Raw genomic sequence first — 23,435 nt, 5'->3', positions numbered from 1 at the left:
GCATCTCGCATGTCTATTCAGCACACACACACACACACACACACACACACACACACACACACTTTTGCATTGCAATTTCTCATAGCCATTCCTTCTATTCCACGACCCAAGTGCTACCCTTACCATGTCACAATCTCACACCAGGCCATTTGCAACTTCCTTCTAACTGACTTCCCTAACTAAAGACCCCCCTTCCAAACCCTCCCCCACATAACCACTAGTCCTTCCTCAGATACCACCAGCATACAACTCACAAAGCTCAGAGACCACTGAATGATGGCAGCTCCTCCTCTATTCAGAATCACTCATTGGTTCTTAGACACCCATGAGACAAAGTTGGTTCTTCAGTTCAGTCTTTCGTTATCTACCTCCAGCCTCCCTATCTGCTACTCCTCAAAATTACACTTTCTCATTCTCACAGACCTGACCTACCCAGTGCATGAAAACATTTGAAATGTAAGAAAAATATTAAAGTATTTAGAAACATAAATCTTATGGGTGAAGTATCAACGGTAGGAATATTCTAATATCAGTTATTTGACACTGCATGTTTTCTTGTCCTATTTACTTAACTGCAAATCAGCTTATGGATTTCTTGTCTCTCTGTAGATGGTAGGATCTCCCAAACTGGAAACCATAACTTACATTACTTTATATTTCTTTTTTTAAAGTTTTTATTTTGAGAGAGAGAGCATGAGCTGGGGAGGAGCAGACAGAGAGGAAAAGAGAGAATCAGAAGCAGGCTCTGTGCACCATCAGTGTGGAGCCCGACAGCGGGTTTGATCCCACAAACCGCGAGACCATGACCTGAGCTGAAATCAAGAGTCAGATGCTCAACCGACTGAGCCACCCAGGCGCCCCTATTTATGTTTCTAAAACCACCTAGCCTGTTTCCTGCATAAAAGAGTTGCTCAAACATTCAACTAAGTCCAATATTAAACTGAAACATTTATTATAAATCTAGGACTTTTGTCTGCTTCCTCTGACCTTGAGTTTCCTTTTGTTATGTTAATAAAGTGAGAAGAAAAATATTAAGTGACTTCAACCATAAAAATAAACCTACCCTTTAGTGTACCATATGATAATTTTTCAAGATTACAATCAACAAAGCCCAAGATGGGGAACCCGGGTGGCTCTGTCAGTTGAGCGGCCGACTTTGGTTGAGGTCATCATCTCATAGCTTGAGTTTGAGCCCCACGTTGAGTTCTGTGCGACAGCTCAGAGCCTGAAGCCTGCTTTGGATTCTGTGCCTCCCTCTCTGTCCCTCCCCTGCTCACATTCTGTCTGTCTCTCTCTCTCAAAAATAAACATTTAAAAAATATTAAAAAAAAAAAACAAAGCCCAAGAGAACTTTATTTAAAAACATACACACACTCATACACATAATGAACATTAGTTCTGGGTACATGGGTGCTCACTCTAAATTCTTACCACTTTGTGATTGTTTGAAATTTTTCATACTAGTATTTTCGGAAAAAAAATAGATGAGACATGGGATCTGTAAGCCACTTAAACTCTCTGAGCTTCTTTCTTTGTAGTATCAGGCCAGTAAATTAAATGGTCTCTGGGGTTCCTTACAAGGCTAACGTGCTAGCATCTCACAATGTCATCATTATTTGGAATGAGGTAGCTCAAGGAACAGGATTTATGAAAAATACAAGCTGGGCTTGCCAGGGCAGAATCTCAGACTCTACAAAGAAAGCATATCCTCACTATAACCTCTCTCCACATGTAGGTTCCATACTCAGTCTGTGTCTAGTTCCCAAACTCCTGTCTCCCCGTTTCTTGGGACTATGCTTGGGACATAGCAGGTACTCAAAAATATGTTAACTGAATGAACGAATGGCTGAATTTTACTTCAAATCTGGATGGCAGCTTCATTTTAACTTCCTTGATTGAAAAAAAAAAAGATACTTAAGACATTCTCAGGCATTGAGCTCCTAGATCATTAGAAAAAGAGTTGATTCTGTTAGAAGTATCCAATTTCCTTTATAAAACTTTTTTTTTTTTTTTTGGCTTAAGAAAGATTTACAAGGCATCCTTCCCTCACAATTCTTTTCAGATTCTTATAGATGTACTGGTGTTGTCCTCTTCATTTCTTAGACTCCACAAATGGCCAAGTCCCCAAAGATGCAGCAATGTCCCCTTATAGGTCTAACTGGAGAAAAGAGCTACTTATGTTACCATGAAATAAATCTTCAATGGAACCAGCTTTTCAAGCATTAAGTGTACAACAAAAGCCAAAAATTAGCAAAAAAAAGTAAATATTCCACTTTTTAAATATATTCAGACACCATCTGCAAATACCAGATTGTTCTCGGCATGTTAACCTATTTAACCCTATAACAGGCTTGTAAGATTAACTCATTTATTTAATCCTTGTAAGACTCCTAGAAAGTAGACTAATTTATTCTTTGTTGCAGCCCTAGAGAGATTATTTCCATTTTGCATATAAGAAAAGTAATGCAGGAAGAGGTTGAACAACTCAACTCGCCCATGGTCACACAGTGAGAAAATGGAAAAGCTGGGACCAGAACCCCATCAGCCAATCTCCGGAGTCTGTTGCCTCCCCAGCAAAGTGTGCTTTCAGCAAAGTGAATGAGAACACTATTCGACAATTTGCCAGCCAGTGTCTTCCATTCCATTTCCTAATTACACAATAATAAAAAAGCAATCATGCATCCCTCCAACTTAACCCTCACAATTCAGAATTCAGTGTTAACTTGGGTCATTTCTTTCTTTTTTTTAAAAAAAAAAATTTACTGTTTATTTATTTTTGAGAGAGAGAGAGAGAGAGAGAGAGAGAGAGAGAGAGAGAGAAAATGTGAGTGGGGGAGGGGCAGAGAGAGAGGGAGACACAGAATCCGAAGCAGGCTCCAGGCTCTGAGCTGTCAGCACAGAGCCCAACGTGGGGCTCGAACCCACAGACCCCAAGATCATGACCAGAGCTGAAGTTGGACACTTAACTGGCTGAGCTACCCAGGCACCCCTAACTTGAGTCATTTCTTAAAAACCAGTTGATCTAGAATATATTTATTTTTGAACCAATATACTATTTGACATCACCATTGCTAGCTATTGTTTATTAAATTGGCTTCCTCCAAATGTTTAAAACTTAGGAATTAGAGGGCCAACCTGACTGATAACAAAACCTGACAGGTCAGCCCCTTCTGGTACATAGGGATGGATATGTTTAATCCGGCCTGAAATCCCTCAAACTCAGCCTCACGATGCAGGTTATTAAGTAGCTACAGGGCACAGCTAGGCAATTTCAGTGAAAGATCCATTTAGTAGAATATCTGTATGGCAAGAAGTTATTTGTTATTCCAACGTCTCTGACATCTTTTCCTTTGATTTTTGAAAAGTAAAACAAAAACAAAATAAAAATTCCTGAGCAAGGGAAGGTCCATAACTCCACCAAAGTATGCTTTGAGGGAAAACACATATTCCCTGTAAACGTAGGCAAGAAAAAGTGGCATATTTTCCTATAATTTTAGGAATCGCTGAAATGTAAAGAAAAGAAACTACAGTAGTTACATTCATAGGTTCACAGAAGTTTAGTGCTGAGGGAAGAGGAATGATCTCATCATGGTCCAAGTCCCACACATTAAAGATGTCTGTTAACACGAATCAAAACATCCTCGCTCAGCTCTAAAGGTCTTCCATGGTCTGACCCTCCATGTCTAAGAATAATCTCCTAGACTCCCCTGCACATCAGCCTAACTAGAATAAACACCGATCCTTATTCTTTCTTCCTTTCAACAAAGACTGATTAAGAAACTTCTATGAAACTGAGCTGGAATCTAGGAATAAAAACATGAGTACATGGGTATGATGACATTTCTGCCCTTGAGGAATGGTCATTTCAGTGGAGGACTTGGCATGGAGATTTATATGAAATGTCTCAGCCTAAGGAGGTGGAGGAGGGGAGGTCCTCGCACAGAAAATGCACAGTTTTAAAGAGAGACTAGCCAGGAGCTCACCAGGTGGGGCAAGGGGGAGAAAGCAGCCCAGACAAATGGAAAAATGTCCCAGAGACCAAACAAGTATGAAACAGTATAGCACGTGCTGGGAGAGCTTTACATAACTTGGAATGACTCAACTGCAGATGAAGGGATAGTGGGAGGTCAGTTGGAAGGGAAAGGAAGGGCTCATCATGAAGGGCCACATATACCTGGCTGAATATGTGGGACCCATCCTCTGGTAACAGGATCTGGTGAGGAGATTCAAGCCAGGGAATGACACATCAAAGATATACTAGAAGGATCATCCAGCAACCGGGGAATGGATGAGACCAGGGCTAGAGCAGAGGTCAGGGAGCGGGTGAGAGCTTCCTGTGATAAACTCGGTGAAAAACAACAAGGGTGCAAAATAGAATTGTGGCAGGTGCCACGAAGCAAGAGAAAGAGTCGAAAACGAAAAAAGGTACAAAAGATGCAGTGCTTTGTGTTGGCTTCATGTTTTACCGCAATCCCCATTGAAACAATGCCAACTCCCTGCCTTTGGGGAAGCAAAGCACACCCTCCTTTCAAGATCCAAAGGAAATGCTGCCTCCTTCAGGAGCTATTCTCCCCATCGCATCAGTTCAGGGGCTAGCTCCCTCTCTGCCTCTTCCTCTCTGTCTTTCTGTAGGTCTCTCTGTCTCTCAATGGGACTTTCATAGCAATTTTGTTGTCTTTCCCTTAAACCATTTCTCACTTTTTGCCTTTTATTATACCTACTTACATTTAAAAAAAATCACTCTTGGGGTACCTCGGTGGCTTAGTCGGTTGAGCATCCGACTCTTGGTTTGGGCTCAGGTCATGATCGTACAGTTTTGTGAGTTCGAGCCTCGAGTTGGGCTCTGTGCACACAGTGTGGAGCCTGCTTGGGATCCTCTGTCTCCCTCTTTCTCTTTCTGCCCCTCCCCCCACTCGTGATTTCTCTCCCTCTTAGAATAAATAAATACACTTTAAAAAATCATTTATTTATGTATTTTTTAAAATTTATTTTAATGTTTATTTATTTTTGAGAGAGAGAGAGAGAGAGAGAGAGAGAGAGAGAGAGAGGACAGACCACAAGCAGTGAAGGGGCAGAGAGAGAGGGAGACACAGAATCTGAAGCAGGCTCCAGGCTCCGAGCTGTCAGCACAGGGGCCAACGCGGGGCTTGAACTCACGGACTGGGAGATCATGACCTGAGCTGAAGTCAGACACTTAACTGACAGAGCCACCCAGGTGTCCCTTAAAAAAAAATCTTAAAACAAAACCACTCTCTAGATTTTCCATGAATGTGGGAAAATTCCTTGGTCATCTTTTGTACCCCTCGGAACCCCTCTTCCCCATGTCTCTTGCATATATTGTGACTACCCAGCAAATATTTTTACATGAGTGACTTAGGAAACTGACGTCCTGAGAGTCTAGATAAATGGCTTCAGTGATGTGGCTCACACAGCTAGTTAAGGTCATGTCAGGGCCACATCTAGAACCCAGGAATCCTGACTTCTAATGCAGTGCTCTTTAAATGATGTAGTGGACCTGTCTCCCTATATTGATCTCAAGCTAAACTCATGGCCCCTTCTTACATGAGCTTCATCTCTGTGTGCTCCCCTGCAGGGGAGGCACTGTATTTTAGCCGAGTCTTACACCTCAGGTAGGAGCTACGCCGGCAGCCGCAGCAAAGCACGGTCCACCCGGGGAAGTCGGTAGCTGCAGGCAGAGTGCATGAAAGCACACGTTCCTGGCACCGGCCTAGGAAACACGTTGCTATTTTCAGTAGGGCAGTCTGTCTTTCTTGGTCTCTTTCCCTCCTGCCTTCCTAGACAGACATCCATGGGAAATCAATCAAGGCCTGAACACCACGACACCGAGCCTGCTTTACTAGTCACGCCAGTCTGGCAGCCAGCAGGCATCTGGCTGCTCACTTCCCGGAGCACGGAGCACGGAGCACGAGGAAAAGTCTGGGCAGGACAGTTCAGAGAACAACTGGCTTTTGACAGAATGCCCACAGCCTACCACTGTGGCGCCCCCGCCCAGTGCCTATACACTAAATGGTTTCTGTCTTGGATAAAAATTCCAGGGCCACGGGGGCCCTTTTCTGTTGATTTACAATGATCGAAGACAATATTATTAACGAGTGCTTTCTTTCCGGGAAATAGTTTGTTGGCATTTCTGTATGGCCATATTCAAGAGCTACAACAGGCCAGGTGGATAAGCAGAGTGGGGTTCTGCTTACCTAACACATTCTCCACCCTTCGTACACCCCATTTTCTTCTCCGTAGGATCCTGGAGCTGGTTCTTCTCTCCTATCCCATTTCTCATAGATCATATGAACCCAGCTCAGGTTAAGGGAAACTAGTTCTAGGAGGTGTCAGCAAAAGTTCAAGGAACAAAAAGATCAGCTCGTGCACACGTGATTTTATTAACCAAATTAACCGGCTCTTGCTTTTTCTCATTTCATTTCAGGATGCCTCAAAGTCCTGAAATCCCTCATGACTTTCTGAGAAACAGATTTAGTATGCACAGTCTCTGACACTGCTTGAACCAGCACCCCTTACTCTCCGAGCCCCACTGACATATTCCAGAACTCTTGTTCCCAAGAACAGTTTGGGAAGCAGACTAAAGCCTGGTAGGAGAGATCATGTTTTCAAATCTCTTTTCTGGTGAGGAATAGACTAGGACCAAATGAACAGAAAAGTTTACAGTGAAAGGATGGTAGAGACAGGAGTGTGTGTGTGTGTGTGTGTCTGTGTGTGTGTGTGTGTGTGTCTGTGTCTATGCACATGTGCATGCATGTGTGCTTGTGCATGATAATGAAGGTGAGTGTTAGAGTATGTTTCCACATGCATGACCATAATTAGTAATACCATTTTGGATTAAAACTATATGTGTGAAGGGAAAGCAATCAAATTTTCTTCTGTGACCCATTACAGCTGGATTTGAAAAGAGGAGATATAAAAGTGTTTGAACAATGACATTGTATTTGGAATGAGTATATGGCTTTGTAAAGTAACTGCTGAGAAGAGCATTCATTTGGGTGTGCAAATGAGGATGTGCTTGCTAAAATCTGAAGGCATTTTTTTATGTTCATATCTTGTGTGTGTGTGTGTGTGTGTGTGTATACACCTGCATATGTGTCATGTAAATCTTAGCTTGGGAAAGAACTCTGAGGATGACATAATTATACTGAAATGAGTTTAGAGAACAAAAAGTAGCATGGCAGTCTGGGTAGCCAGAGGAAGAGTGGTGTCTTTCCAAATGAGAACCAGTGTTTCTCTAATGTTTTGTTGACTGTGGTAGGCAGAAAAAGCATCCCCCAGAGTGTCCATGTCCTAATCCCCAGACCTGTAAATATATTACCTTATGTGGCAAGAGAGACTCTGCAAATGTGACTTAGTCAAGCATTTTGAGGTTATCTATGGACACTCTCTAGGATTATCCGGTGGCCCAGATATAATCATGTAGGTCCTCAAGGCAAAAAACCTTTCTAGACTGTGCTCAGAGGGAGATGTGATTAGGGAAGAATGGCCAGAGAGCTGAAACACTGCCGACTTTGGAGATGGAAGTAGGCCATAAGCCAAGGAATGTGGGGGTCTTTGGACACTAGAAAAGACAAAGAAATAGATTCTCCCCTAGAAGCTCCAGAAAGGAAATGCCAACACCTTGATTTTAACCCAATGAGACCATGTCAGACTTCTGACCTAAAGAACTATAAATTAATAAATTTGTGTAGTTTTAAGGCACCAAGATTGCAGTAATCTGTTATGGCAGCCATAGAATCTTAGCTCGTTAACATCTCCGCCCTCACCCTTCAGATTTCACTCTTCCACAACTTCTTCACCAGTTTGCGGTACTGCATACATTTACGCATCTCTAATTACTTCAGTTTACGGATACAGATTTAGTGTGTCACAGATAATGTCAGAATGCTGACTAATACCGACACGTAGAAGGAACAACTTGAAAGTCACAGAAGATGCCATATGTGGTTTTGGAGGCCATTAAATGCAACCACCTCAGCCTACAGATGAGGAAACCGACCCGGATGTGCTCATTTCTTTCTCTCCTATCTCTCTCTCTCCTTGAGTCTATCTCTATCCCTCCCGTTGATCACACTTAAAAACCCTCAGAAACTAGAAGCACAAAAATGGGAGGTAATTAGTTCCACTTACTGGCTTTCACTTATTTGCTTATGTGTGAGTGTGTGTTTCGACGAGAAATCTTGTCTTTCTTGCAGGATTTCGAAAGAAAAATCTATTCCCATTCTTATTAATGCTTGAATCTCTCAACTTCATATTTTTTCCCAAGGAGACAGGCCTAATTAACACATAGCTATTACACCCAATCCCTGTAAAGATGACACTGAACTCACCTAGACAAACAGAGAATTGCAAACAATGGAAATATACATAAGCAGAAGCATAGCTGATTATTCCCTATGGGGACCATCTGTCTCTAGCCATGATATATGCACAGTCTGATCTTACTCTTTCCCCCAGAAGCTTCTCTGGTTTCCTTCATACATTCCCACAGAGTCCAATACTGAAGAAACATTTTTGGCCAACACAGATGCTGGTAAATTTAAACACATACATAAACCAAGGGATGACTGAGCAACTGCTACTGCTGCATACTCACAGGTGGCCCCAGGGCACCTTGAGGCCCCATGCTTCCTGTGATCCCTGGGACTCCAGGGGCGCCAGGAATGCCCTGAATAGAGAGAGAGGAGAATGGAACAAAGGTGAGTACTCATACATTCTCATCGAAGACAGCCAGTTCTCAAGAAGGAGTAACAAACACACACAGCGATAGCTTCCTTCTCCCTCAACACCAAGACTTGGAGCAATATCCATTGCTCATTCCTGTTCCCAACTACCATAAAAGTAGGGGAGATATTTTTCAGAAGCCACACTATTAGGCGTAGTTTGTTCAAATTTGAGCCTTAGCTATGTTTAAGGAAAACTAAATCAATGCAGGGGATTGTATAGGCAAAGGGGCTCTGATAGAATTATCAAGCACCATGGATATATTAGGTAGAGCTCTGTACCAAGGAGTGAGTTGTTAACCCAGAGCAAAGATGGCTGCCAAGGTGAAGGTTGAGCAAAAGAAAATTTCTCAAAAGAAGTGAAATGCTCTAAAGCAGAACATATCCTAGTAGTTTCCGGAAATACTTACAATTGGCCCAGGTGGTCCTGGAGGGCCAGAGGACCCATCTTTTCCAGGAAAGCCCTAGGGAAAAGAAACAGTGTGTTAACTATGCAATTGCTTTATATGGTTTTCAGATAGATGTACTTAATCCCATTTAATATTTGGAGGGGGCAAGTGCTGTTGCTTACTCTGGACTTCTAAGGATTCACCGCTTCTAAACCCTTCATAAGAATTGTTCTTGGCAAGACTTTTGTGTCTGTTGGCTCTGTGAAATTGTCTAGCACAAGAATTTTAGGTCTAAGTAAGACATGCCACTTACAAACTTAAACAGGAACTTGTTTCCAGAAAGTGTTTTTCTTAAACCAAGCATAACAAATGAAAAGGGAGATGAAGTTTTGGTAATCAATCAGACAAAAAGACAAAAAGACGAGTCAGTATCCTTCATGATCTGAAGTCAGAGAGCATTTGGGGCAAGGACTATCAAAGAAATCGACATTACAAAATTACTATAATATCTGAAACTGCAACTCTTCAGGAGCAGCCTGGAGAACAGTGGGGTAGGTTTCCTGTTGCAATGATATGGTTTTGACTGCTGGGCCCACTTGTTCAATGTGTCATCACGAGCTTACAAATGAGTGCATGCTGGCTTCCCATTCCATGTTGGAAGGGCTTAAGGCAGAAGGCAAATGATATTCTTCCTGAAAGTATCTTCCTAAATGATTTAATGTGGGTAAGTGTGTGTTGGTTTTATGTGAAAAATATAACCGTCGGCATGAGTGATTCTTGAATGGTTATGGTTCTAAACTGTGGATGCCGGTCCTTCCAATCCAGTTAAAGACAGGAAAAAGGATCTTCAGTCTGAATTTTAGAACAGGTTAATAAAATATTAATCAAAACATCGTGTTATTCTACATGGAGAAGTGAACTTTTTGTCTTGAGATTTGTCTCTCTTCGGAATAAAATCCATTTCCATCTCAAACCAACTCAACCCAAGTCAAATCAACCTCTCTTGGCTCACTTGTTGCCTCTCCCAATTCCTTTTCTGAAATCTGTGCCACTTTTCCAGTGAGCTGTTTTTTCCCACTTTGTCTTGTCCATGAAAATCATCTTCTTAGGGGTTCCTGTCCACATTCCCATTCTCTCTCCCTACTTCAAGGTATCAAATAGAAGAGTAAAGATGAGACTGGACAAAAGGATACGGGGTGTGACTGGGAAGAAAAGAACCCAAAGGGGGCATGATGGGGGGGGGGGGATAAGTATGTAGGAACAGCACTGGAGGGCCAGCAAGGCCCTCTCATGCTCTCAAGCTCAAATACTGGCAACTCTGAAAACTAGATAAGGTTGATGATTCTAGAGCTCACCGATATTTCTGATTTTCCTTTTCTGCCCAGGCACATTGTGAGGCTAAATTCCCAGGCTCCAGTTCCAGGAATCATGTTGGAGCCACAGCGCTGAATTCTGGCCAATGGAAAGGGGCCAGTTCCAGCTCTGGCTTATGAAAATTTCCTGTGGGTAATCCTCCACTCTCTTTTCCCCTTTTGTAGCAACTTCAGAGCCCACATGTTAAAGATTAAAGTGTCCCAGGATGGAAAGACCCCGAGTTTCTAAATGACCATATGGAGCAGAGACTAGACCTCCCCACTCCTCTGTCTATCTTGTTGATAGCATTGGGTTGTGAGCCAACAAAAGACTTTATTTTATTTTATTTTATTTTATTTTATTTTATTTTATTGCATTAAACCACTGAGATTTTAGGGTTGTTTGTGATGTCAGTTATCCTACACTAATATACCTGCCGCTAGTTGTGGGTTTTTTTTTTTACTACTATTTCTGTTTTTTCAGTTAAGACATTCAGTCAAAAATATTAAGTCAGGGGGCACCTGGCTGGCTCAGTCACTACAGCATGGCTCTTGATCTCAGGGTCATGAGTTCAAGCCCCATGTTGGGTTTAGAACTTACTTAAAAAATATTAATTCAAAAAGCTGCAGTAATAGACCCCGATACAGATTAAGTTACACACACACACACACACACACACACACACACACACACCCTTTTGGGGATTTGTTAACTAAATAGCAAAAATTAATGCTGACATAGTCTGAAAGAAATTATTTTGCATGTTGTTTAAATATAGCATAAAAGATCAGAATATGTGAGAGATGAACAGGACCTAAGAGCTCCTTCAGTTCAATCCTCTCATGGTGTAAGTGAGAAAACATGGGACCAAGAGAAGTTAGGAGACCTTATAATTAAAAATAAAAAGGAATTTAAAAAAATGTATTATTTTCTCAATGAAGTTCACATAAGAAAAAAATGGACTCTGGGCACATATTCGATAATTTAAGAAGACATTTTAAAAAGAAATTTTTTTGCTTCTTGCCTTAAAACTCTTCCAGCAGTGGATGGGAAGGAAACACGGACCCGTGTGTAACCCACACATGACACACCGTCAACACAACGCCCAGCAATCAACACCGTAGCGTTGCTGCAGGAGGCCTTCCCCAAAACAAGCAGGGGCAAGTTTATTCACAGAGGGAGGCAAGCCATGGCATATTTTCTTAAAAGAAAAGTGCATCAGGGGCACCTGGGTGGATCAGTTGGTTAAGCCTCTGACCTTGGCTCATCATCTCACAGCTGGTGAGTTCGAGCCCCGTGTTGGGCTCTGTGCTGACAGCTCAGAGCCTGGAGCCTGCTTTGGATTCTGTAACTCCCTCTCCTGCCCCTCCCCTGCTCACACTCTGTCTCTCTCTCAAAAATAAATAAACCCTAAAAAAAAAAATAAGAAAACTGCATGATTCCAAGGAAGATCTGCAGGAAATAACACATTTACGCCCCCCTCCCAATCATGAGGAAGGAGCTGAAAAAGAGACACATCAGTTCTGTCCTCCACAGCGGCACTGAAGGATGTTCTTGTGAACAGTTCTGAATTCTCCTGATTTCTGGACCCCACAAGTGACTCATCTGGAAGGGAAGACAGAGCAATGTTCCTACATCGTAGGAGCTAAATTTGGCGGAGCGGCTCACGGTTGAGTGTGATCAAAAGAGGATGCTAGAGAGAGCCAAAACATAAGAGACTCCTAAAAACTGAGAACAAACTGAGGGTTCATGGGGGGTGGGAGGGAGGGGAGGGTGGGTGAGGGGTACTGAGGAGGGCAGCTGTCGGGATGAGCACCAGGTGTTGTATAGGAACTAATTTGACAATAAATTTCATATTAAAAAAGAAAAGGATGCTAGACAAGATGTTTGCTTACTCTGTGTCATTCTACCTGCCAGAAGCTCAGAGGGCAGACATTACGTTTTACTCATTGTTCCATTCCTCATATTTGCCTAGCACATTGCTGGCACAAAACTAGGCACTAACAAAATGTTAGTTCGAATTCGAATAAAATTGAGGATGCTGCAAGAAGTATTCTGATTACCGGGTTGACTAAATAAGTATTAATCTCAAGCATAATTAGTCTGGAAATGTGTGTAGGGCAGGGGGGAAATGCCAATGTCATCGCCCTTGCTGCTGAGCTGTCTACAACGCAGGAGAAAGGCATCAGGGACCTTCAGAAGCTGAAATTTCATTTCAGTGAATATCTTAGGGGCTATTTTCTAGAAGCAGACCTGGATATTATGCCTTTGATGTCTAGAGGGACTGTACTTGGGAGGCACCTGCTCGGGAGGAAAGGAGGCAGGAGAGGGCCTGGGAAGAGGCATGAGAATTGGCTATCGCCGAAGTCTGGCCTCAGCTTATCCCATGAGGAGAGCTGGAGTGGGAGTTATAGCCCAGATATAACCTATGGTAAGGTTTCATTCATTCCTATCAGTTAGTCATTAACCGGGACCCAGGTGGCATTTCCAAGGGCAATTCTCTGTGGAAGGGCCAATTCTGAACCAGGCATGAATCTGAATCGAAGGGCCAATTCTGAATCGAGCATGTTTGGATATGACAGTTCAAGAATAAAAGCATTCTTAAGGTTACCGTGGGTTACCGGCTTCTCTGATTCCAAAATAAAACGCACTCGTTCCATATTGTTATAACTAAGATGATATTAAAATTAATACCATTTTAGAATCATTATCCAACCCATTTTCCCCAAATTTTCTTCCTAACCCTAGAAAATAAAAAGTTCACATTTTTCATCATGTAAATATGATTTGCAGTTTAATTTTTTAATCACATGAGTAAACATGTTTTTTTACTTGGAAGCCTCACATTTGTCACATTAGAAAATTATTTGCAGAGCTACTCTGTGCTGTGCTTTCTGGTAGGATTTGGATAGCTAATGAGGAACAACACAGTCTTTCCAAGAAGTTTCCAGTTTTGAGCAAAGTCAATGATTGAAAGAAAATGACAATGTGCTATGATGATGGATGAGAAGAGTTCCATGGAAACATGTAGGAAGAACACAGTATCCTGGCAAGGGAATGGAGAGAGGGCTTGACTGGAGAGACGTTTGAATCAAGGGACCCAGGATGACCGGGTCACTGCATTAGTTTCCGTGCTTGTGGGCCGCCATGACACCACATTATGGCTCATCTTTGCAAACCAGGCAACATTCAGCCAGGGCTCAGATCCTGCCTCTCATCCCTTCACCTCAGGGTGAGGAGCAAGGGCAGGACCTTTTCTATATAAGAGCAATAAACCCGGTGAAGAGAAAAACTCTGTAAAATGTCCGCATGTTACAAGGCAAAATAATTGGCAAATCCGAGCCTTGGGATTCAGCTTAATCTATATCAAAGCTCGTCGAATGAATGGCCATCAACCCTCATCAACTAAAAATGTGTTTGCATTTCCCAGAACATTTCTATGTCTATATGTTTTCCATTTCATGTTAGGTAGCCAATCTGAGAAGACGTATGTTTGTGAATTAAGCACTCCCAGAAAAAGCAGAAGCCCCTAATTAAGCAATGAAGAATGAAGAGGAGGGAATAGAAGATTAGGTGATAAGCATAATATAGACATTCACTGAAGCCGACAAATATATTTTTTCAAGTGCATGAAATCAGCCACCCACAAACAGGGATGTTTTATGACATGAATAGATCCAGGCATTTTTCTTTTCCTGAGATTCCCACCTTAAAATATTAATATGCACCCACAACCCACATTAAAGGTAAGTTTTGCTATAAAAGCTTGAAAGGATTTTTATAATTTGTTTTTGAAAACAGTCGGCTATGAGCAAGCTGTTAAGTTATGGTTGGCTATGATTTGTCAGCAAAAGGAACTCTCCCCCAACATTTGCTTTCAAAATCACTGATACTTGAATGAATACTAAATTTACTTATGGCTGAAATTGGCAAAGTGTACTGTTTTATAGACATTGAATTAACCATTCATTCATTTCCATTTTGCTGTTTTCTTTTCCATGTTCTGGAGCATATATACACACATTGAGGTGGCAAGAATTTCCTACGGAGTCTTAAAAAGTCTGTAGTTTCTAAGTTCTGTGTCTATGAAATTTAAATGATGAAACCAATGTGCCCACAAAGAGTGTTGTAACTAAAATTAAAGTCAGAAGCTAGAATATTTATGTTTAGGTAGCTATCAGTGTTCAGAACTGGTGACTTAATCCTGATACACACCACCCATGCCTTTTTTGAAGACTTAAATGGTGAGTCACAAATATTAACCTTAAGATTCTGGAACATGCCAATTGTTAAGGTCCTCTTACACTACACCCTCAGGTACAGTGGGGATCTCTAAGCAACAGGCATCTGATGGGTTTGTTTAGAGGAACTAAAATTCTCTAGTGAGACCTAGAGAAAAACTTGAAGACATTCTTGCTGCACAATTTCAACCCTGTGGCATGGCTCTGGACTGCTGTGAGCACCAGCCAATGTACCAGCGTGGCAGTCAGCCATGGGAAATAAGGTTGCTACTTGAAGCAAAGGATTAAGACCAACCACCAGATTAAGAGGCCAAGCACCAAAAAGCCACAGACTCTGTAAATACTGGCCCAGGTTAGATCAGTCATTAAGTGTTGGTACCACGTTGAGTCACAGGGGGGAATTTTCAGACACACACACACACACACACACACACACACACACACACACACACTATCTATGTGTGTATAAATGTATATATAAACATGTGCATGTATTTACATATATATACACAATATACCTTTTACTATAGTCATATATGTATATATTACATATGTAATTTAAAGAATTGTTTAATGTTTATTTATTTTGAAAGAGAGAGCGGGTGAGCAGGGGAGAGGGGCAGAGATAGAGGGAGTGAAAGTATCCCAAGCAGGCTCCACGTTGTCAGCACAGAGCCCAATGTGGGACTCAATCCCATGAGATGTGAGATGATGACCCGAGCCGAAATCAAGAATTGAATACTTAACTAACTGAGCCACCCAGGTGCCCCTACATTTACATAAATTTAAATGTATGTAAATTTCCACATACATATACACACATATATAAACATATATATACACATATATAAACATATTTTCAGTAACCTAAAAATTCAGTGAATTGAAACAGCAGTAAAATTCTACGCAAGAAATTACTTAGACATACAGTAGGCGTAATAGTATAGCAACCCACTATACTATCCAGTGTTTCTAAAAACCTAGCTGATTATCAGAATCATTAAGCTTTTCAAAACTATCGATTCCAAAGTCACACACAAGACCCTGTGTATTGGAATCTTGAGGTCTAAGCCCAGGAATCAGTGTATTTAAAAACAAAGCAAAACTTGAAACAACAACCTGATCCCTTAAGCTGTAGAACTGCTGGTTTATGAATATGAAATGTCTGGCCTGGCCCCGACGGATGGCCTTGGAACCAGAGTGCAAGGCAGATATGATCTGCACCCCGTGCTCCAACAGAAGGATCTGTAAAGCCAGTAATAACATACAACAAATCCCCTAAATGTTCTCAAATGTGTCCCAGATGTGCCACTATCCAAATGAAGGTGAAAAGTAATTGAAACATATTCCTATGTGTGAACTATCAACTTCTACTTCACCAAGAAAGTGACCCAAACTGGGTTCTTACAGCCCAAAAATTCCAGGCGAGGTATCTTCAGTCCTGTTTATTAAATATCCTTAACGCAAGACTTTCCTACATGAACATGATCCCATAGTGACCTTTATTAAACATAACGTTTAGAAAGAAAGAGCTCAGTGTTGGAGCCACAGGGATGGATTATAATCCTGGTTCCAACACTTACTAGCTGTATGGCATTGTTCAAAGACTTCCATTTTCTAAGCTCCAGAGTCTTCCTCTGTAAAATGGGGGTAAGAGTGCTTAGCATTTGTGGGCTTTCTGAGGATTATAGAACTAACATCGTAAAGCACCTGCACTTAGTCAATAATTGGTAATAGTGATTCCTGTTATTTTTATTCAGATAAGCTGCCAAGTCCTAACGGCAAGTACAATCATCACTGTGGCTGACTGTGAGAATGTTTCCCTGTGCTTTATAAAAACCCATGTAGACCCACAAAAAAGAAAACCAAATCATCCTCTGCACTGGCTTTGTGATGGCTTTCTACATTTCTTCTTCTGAAGGAGGAAAATACTCAAGGGGGATAGTGTCATGAATCTTCGTATTTAAGAAAATGTTCCTTGGATAAATCTCTTATCACTGCTTAGCATTTATGATAGGAATTAAATCCAGATAATTGACTCAAGCTCCATTTGTAAATAATATTTTAAATCCAATTCACTTCGATGAAATGGAACATTCATCACAAAAATGGCCTTTATATACATCAAAGCCACATCAAAAGGAAGCACGCTCCCAGTGTACTTTCAATGTGGAACCCAAGAAAGTTAAACAACAGCAACAAACCACTTGCTTTTTCTTTAGACTCCTTTTTAGAGTTCTTTAAAATCCTCCAAGGCATCTTGATATGGCAAGCACAGGCATTATAAAATATACTGTCCTGACTTATTAGGTTACATTGAAAATAGTTAATACTAATATTAGCTAAAATTAAATTTTTATATAGAAATTCTTTATATGAATCAATTCCCACAGTAACTCTATGGAGTCAAATATTTTTTCCACTTCACAGATGAGTAAAGTGAGGCTTGGAGATAGCAAGTAACTGGCCCAATGTCATTACAGCGGGGGTTCAAACTCAGGTCTGGCAAACAGACCAAATCTACAATATTCACCACTGGCCCTGCTTCTCATAACCTCGCAAGTTCAGCAGAATTCATGTGTAGAAGATTTTTTTTACTATTCGATCTTTTCCAGCTGAGAAAGGGAAGCTGTGGTTATGGCATGGATATGGGAGGACCAGTAACCTGGGGCAAAGGACGCATTCCAAATGAAGTTCACTTGGAATTTAAAGATGAATACCCTCCGTACTATGGAGGAATTACTATCCACCAGGTGCCATAAAGTATCTATCTCCTTGTCATTTTTGTTTCTTGTCTCTCCGACTTTTTATATAACCATATTAAGAACTGGAAAATAAAAATAATTTTTACTATTTCTATTTGGAGTGTTTGACAGAAAGATCATGCTCTTGGAAGTAAGTGAGCCCCGAACTGGAAAAGAGGTTGTGTTTTCTTTTCTTTCTTCCCTTTTCAAATTCTTTCTCTCACTTCTTATATTTATCAACCACATCTTGCCTGTTCTTTCTAGTTTCGCTAAGGATCACCTGATGCCCAGGGTGGGGGCTGAGAGACCCACTCTACATCAGAGGAGCTCAAAGATCACAGGAAGGCCCTCAGGTCACAGACACCAAGGAAAGAAGAGGAAGGAGCCAGAGGGAAGTGGCAGGATACACAGTGAGAAAGGAAGATGAGACCTGAATGCTATTGGTGGGAATGGCTCAGAATGAAGCTGAACGCATTCCACTGTGGACATGCACTGTTGCTTTGATTTTTACTTTCTTAAATTCTAATTTTTTGAAGACACAATTTTTTCTCAGCCATACTGAAATATAATTGACATATAACACTGTGTAAGTCTAAGGTGTCAACTTGTTGTTGATTTGATGCATTTATATAGTGCACAGTGATTGCCTCCATAGCTTCAGCTACCGCCTCCATCCCATCACACAATGACCACTTATTTTTTGTGGTATGAACATTTGGGACCTACTCCCTTAGCCAAAGCTCCCTTTTAAAATGTGGTCCTGGACCTCATCAAAATAAAAAGCTTCTGCAGAGCGAAGGAAACAATCAGCAAAACTAAAAGGCAACCAATAAAATGGGAGAAGATATTTGCAAACGACATATCAGATAAAGGGTTAGTATCCAAAATCTATAAAGAACTTATCAAACTCAACATCCAAAAAACAAATAATCCAGTGAAGAAATGGGCAAAAGACATGAATAGACACTTCTCCAAAGAAGACATCCAGATGGCCAACCGACACATGAAAAAATGCTCAACTTCACTCATCATCAGGGAAATACAAATCAAAACCACAATGAGATACTGCCTCGCACCTGTCAGAATGGCTAACATCAACAACTCAGGCAACAACCGATGTTGGTGAGGATGCGGAGAAAGAGGATCTCTTTTGCACTGCTGGTGGGAATGCAAGCTGGTGCAGCCACTCTGGAAAATGGTATGGAGGTTCCTCAAAAAACTAAAAATAGAAGTACCCTACGACCCAGCAATTGCACTACTAGGTATTTATCCAAGGGATACAGGTAGGCTGTTTTGAAAGGACACATGCACTCCAATGTTTATAGCAGTACTATCAACGATAGCCAAAGTATGGAAGGAGCCCAAATGTCCATCGATGGATGAATGGATAAAGAAGATGTGGTATATATATACATATATATATATATATATATATATATGTATATATATACACACACACATACATACACAATGGAGTATTACTTGGCAATCAAAAAGAATGAAATCTTGCCATTTGCAACTACATGGATGGAACTGGAAGGCATTCTGCTAAGCAAAATTAGTCAGAGAAGACAAATATCATCTGACTTCACTCATATGAGGACTTCAAGAGACAAAACATATGAACATAAGGGAAGGGAAACAAAAATAATATAAAAACAGGGAGGGGGACAAAAGAGAAGAGACCCATAAATATGGAGAACAAACAGAGGGTTACTGGAGGGGGTGTGAGAGGGGGGATGGGCTAAATGGGTAAGGGGCACTAAGGAATCTACTCCTAAAAACATTGTTGCACTATATGCTAATTTGGATGTAAATTTAAAAAAAAGTAAATTAAAAATAAAGAAAAAATAAGCTATATTCTTATTATGCAACTAAGTGTTTTATGGAAAGATTAAATGTACATATGGGAAACATTCTATGAAAATATGTTTCCAACCTCAGTGATAGAATTGGAAAACACAATTAGAGTGACTGTTAGATGCTAAAATAATGTATCACCTTTATGCTGTGTTTTTAAAGGTGTTATTCCTAATGGAGCTGCATTTTTGCCACATGTTGTATAAGTAAGTTGTTTCTTGTTATTCTTTAGGAGCTAAGTATGCTCCTAATTCCAGATGCATCCATTACACTTCATAAAAACAATTCAGGTATTTAAAAATAATAATAATAAAATAAAAAAGTAAAATCAAGTCAAATGTGGTTCTGCACTGCGCTCCATCACTTGCCAGCAGGAGGCTGAGACTTGTTCAGTGAGGAAGTCCAACTTTTGCTGGACTTGCTTATGGCCCCAGGCCCAGAGCTGAATGTGAGTTGCCTCTAAGAGTCAAAGATTCCTCACGGGAAAAGCCAGAATAAGCTAGAAACATTAGAAAACATGTTCCTTGCTTAAAGAGGAGAGGTTTAATCTTCTCCTTTTTATTTTGGCTCACCTTTCCCTCTTTCCAGCTAAACTAAGGGGCAACATTGACACTGGCCCCAGGGAAGAGGTGCTAACTGTCCTGTAAACCGATAGTCAAGGTGCTGGTGCTAGCTTTGGGCTGGGAGTTCTTATCTGTCAATAAGAGAAGACAAAGATTGAAAAGGAAGACGAATGGCCAGTAATGAGTAGCCTGCCACTCTTAGAGCAAATCCCACTCACTCCCCTTCCTGCCGAGGCTCTCCAAGGATGTAGAAGCACAAACTGGACGCCATCACACAGATTTATCCCAGCTGCTTCCTCCTCTGTCTCGAGTGTGCTTTCCTCACTCAGGATCAGGGGCAATGAAGGTACAGTAATAGGAAGTGATTTAAGGGGGTAGTGAGAAGAAAAGACAAAATAACTCTGCCTCCCTGAGTTCTAACTGGGCAGTTTTCTGCAAGTGGCTTTCCAAGCATTTTAATGGGAAGTTTCATCATCCGGCGTTTGCTTTCAGTCTGTTCTACACCATGGTTGTTATTGTTTATTTTATTTTTTTCTGATTGCAGCTTTGCCTTTGGAGATGGCCAACAGCAGAGCAGGAATAATCCTCAAGTTTTGTCCTTAGTACTCTCAGCAACACCCCTTTCTCACTGCCAAGCCACAGAGACCTAGATACTGCTGCTGCTCCAGAGAGACTCGGCGCTTCATGAAGGTGCTTGCTCTGTGTCCACATCTGCCACGATGGCCATGAACACTGGTTCCGGACCTCCTCCTTTACAGTGCTGCTAAGTAACTATCTCATCGTTTTGGACGTTTCACTTTCCTTAAGCTCCCAGATATTTGACTAAACACATCAGAGCCACCTAAGTAACTGTTTTCACCCACTTGTCCTTCCTTCTCCAACTGTCTCTGAGGAACACCCATTTGGTTTCCCAGCCCAGGGTAAGTGTCATGCCCCTAACGCCACCATATCCTTCCCTGACCTCTAGGTGGATGGTCTAGGAATTGCCTCCTTTAGCTATTAAAAGTCTCTCCTCTTCTGGATCCTTCCCCTTTGGTCGCAGTAATGAACAACCCTCTCTAGGCTGAGCACAGCACGTGGCACATAGCATGTCCTCATGTAAGATGTGTGCTCAAGTAATATCTTATTAAATAAGATATAGGCAGTGCCCCCAGCCCTGCAAGCAGGGCAACGATGTTACACAATTCCAGGAGGCACCAGCATATTCTATTCTGTGTGAACGGCACCCCCTCAAATTATACGCTGAAATGGCATTGTCCTTTTCTAAAACAATTGTCACAGAATTTGTGTAATATTTTTAAAACATGACCCTATAAGAATGAGTACCTCCCGAAAAGCGGATTACTTAGAAATAAGTCCATTTCTATCCAAGAATTTTTCAAAATAGGAATGGGATGCATTCTGAAAGTTTTGCCTCCAGACTGAAGGAGGGAGGACAATAAAATCCACATGTAGATATTTTATCACTTTATTACAGCTCTAAGGCTGTTCATTCTCTAAAAGAAAACATGTTTGAAGGAATAGCAAAATTTTTATTAAAAGCCTGTGTGGGTATGAAAAGAAAAAAAAAGTAGCTTTAAAAGAAAAAAAAAGTGAATTTTTAAAAGAAAGTATTCCCAAACCAAATGATCCAAACACCAATATGACACGTTTGATTTGGGAGTTCTTTGCCAAGACTTGTCTCCCTGCATAGATAAACCAAGTAAATTCCCTGCACCAAATCTTTAGAGTTGCCATTTTCAGAGCTTCAGGAATCACGAAAGAACCTAGATGTGCAACGGAGCAGGATCTTAGCCTAAGCCCTTTGCCAAAACATATAAATACTTCTAGACACTCTTTGTACATTCACAAGAAACCTACATAAATCTAACTTTTAGAGAATGCCTCCTTTAGATACGGTTACTTGGATATGATTTACAGACTGAGTAGTTCCATTTAATGGGCAGAGACTAAACAGATTTTAAGCAAATGAAAGTTTGACGTAATAAAAAAAAAAGAACATGGAAGGAATTTAAGGCCCCACACCTACATGTCTATAGAAAAAACAATTTCCTTATTCTTGAGCCGTATAACTATCCTGAGCTAAAGGCGGATCTTGTTTGAGTAGAGAAGTGAGTCTTTCAGCCAGTCATTTGCCAACCCAGTGGGTAAGTTGTACCAACAATAACCAGGGCATGCCAAATGTGTTGTCCTTCATTGAATCGGATCCAAGTAGTTGCCACTCCATATAATTCAGTCTTGACAGAATTTGTGAAGCTACCAAATCCTAAATCAGAGATCATTTAAGAAAGACTAGCCATTGCTGAAAATTTAATGACTTCCTATTGCCTTCCTGATAAAGCACAAAATTCTTAGCCTAAAAATAAAATATTTACTTGAATTTGTGTTTACTTCTACAGCTTCATTTCTTGACAATCTGCCCAGATCTGAGTGTGTACGTACATGATATGCACACAAACATACACACACTGTACTCTACTCTCCAACCACACTGAGCTCTGTACAATACTGGAAATGCCCCGCCTTCTCTTCATCACCACACCTTTGTGCATGCTGTTCTCTGCTTGCAGTAGCTTTCCTATCCTCATGCACCTGGTTAATTTCTATCTCTCATTTGAGGCTCAGCCCTGATGGTGCCTCCCCCAGGAAGCTTTCCCCAACCCTCCAAGTCTGGCTTAGTTATCTATTCTTTGTAAATACTCTCATCAGGCTCTGCAAATACCTCCATTATTGCATGTATTACAGTTTCTTATTTGGTGATATTTTCTTCCACTGAACTATAAACTCTTTGAGGATAAGAACCTTAAACCTGGCTCAGTGAAAATGTGCTGGCTAAACAAACACTGGGTATTAACTCATTCCTCTCCTGATCATCCTTATAATTTCTTTCACTGCTGTCCATGTGAACAGGTTAAAAGAAGAGATAAGTGACAACTATTAAATAAATAAAAAATACTGTAGATAGCACAGTACTTAAATTCCAACCTATATGATCCTTCCTTTATGTTTATGCCTTGAGAATTTGAAAAGAACTGGAAAATCTGCTAAGCCAATGCATACAATTCAGTGCAAATTATATTCAGATTATGGGAACATTCAGAAAAAGGTGTTGCTCATTTGGAAAGGTTTGATAAAAGTTCTCAGGTTTTGATGAAACTAACGGACATAGAAGATAGGGAAATAGACACAGGACAGTAGGATATAGATAGACAGAAGGGATAATAAGGGGGGAAAAAAACAACCTTGTTTGATTTTGTTGCATAGAAAAGAATGCCTTGGTAAGGAATCTACTGTGCTAACAACCTCGGGCAGGTCCTTACCCTCTGGCCTGGAGAGCCATCACGTCCTGGTGAACCAATGCCTCCTGGAATACCCTAGGTAGAGCAAGGACCAAAAAAAGTCAGAGTCACGGAAATTGGCAATCAACTGCCTTTCCACCCAGCTTCCCTGAAATAGAGTAAGGCCTCCAAACACACCTAATAGCATAAAGGCAAATGAAGAACCCTGAAGTTATTTATGGGAAAGAAATGTCCCCCCCCCCCCC

The 23,435-nt window shown here is 41.0% G+C and overlaps 1 protein-coding gene across 5 annotated transcripts in view; it reads right to left on the bottom strand.

Annotated features, from left to right (window-relative positions):
• The window catches only part of COL14A1 (collagen type XIV alpha 1 chain), a 213,341-nt gene that overhangs the window by 27,796 nt on the left and 162,110 nt on the right, over positions 1-23,435 (bottom strand). For all 5 annotated transcript variants that reach the window (XM_040494323.1, XM_040494326.1, XM_040494322.1 and 2 more), the window contains exons 40-42: positions 23,212-23,265; positions 9,152-9,205; positions 8,615-8,686 (exon numbers count right to left, since the gene is read on the bottom strand). In XM_040494323.1, coding sequence (XP_040350257.1) covers positions 8,615-8,686; positions 9,152-9,205; positions 23,212-23,265 — 180 coding nt within the window. The remainder of the gene's footprint in view (positions 1-8,614; positions 8,687-9,151; positions 9,206-23,211; positions 23,266-23,435) is intronic.

The sequence above is a fragment of the Herpailurus yagouaroundi genome, unplaced genomic scaffold (genome assembly GCF_014898765.1).
Source record: "Herpailurus yagouaroundi ecotype Mexico unplaced genomic scaffold, PumYag 186, whole genome shotgun sequence".
Lineage (NCBI taxonomy): Eukaryota > Metazoa > Chordata > Mammalia > Carnivora > Felidae > Herpailurus > Herpailurus yagouaroundi.
This window is presented reverse-complemented; position numbering and strand designations above follow the sequence as displayed.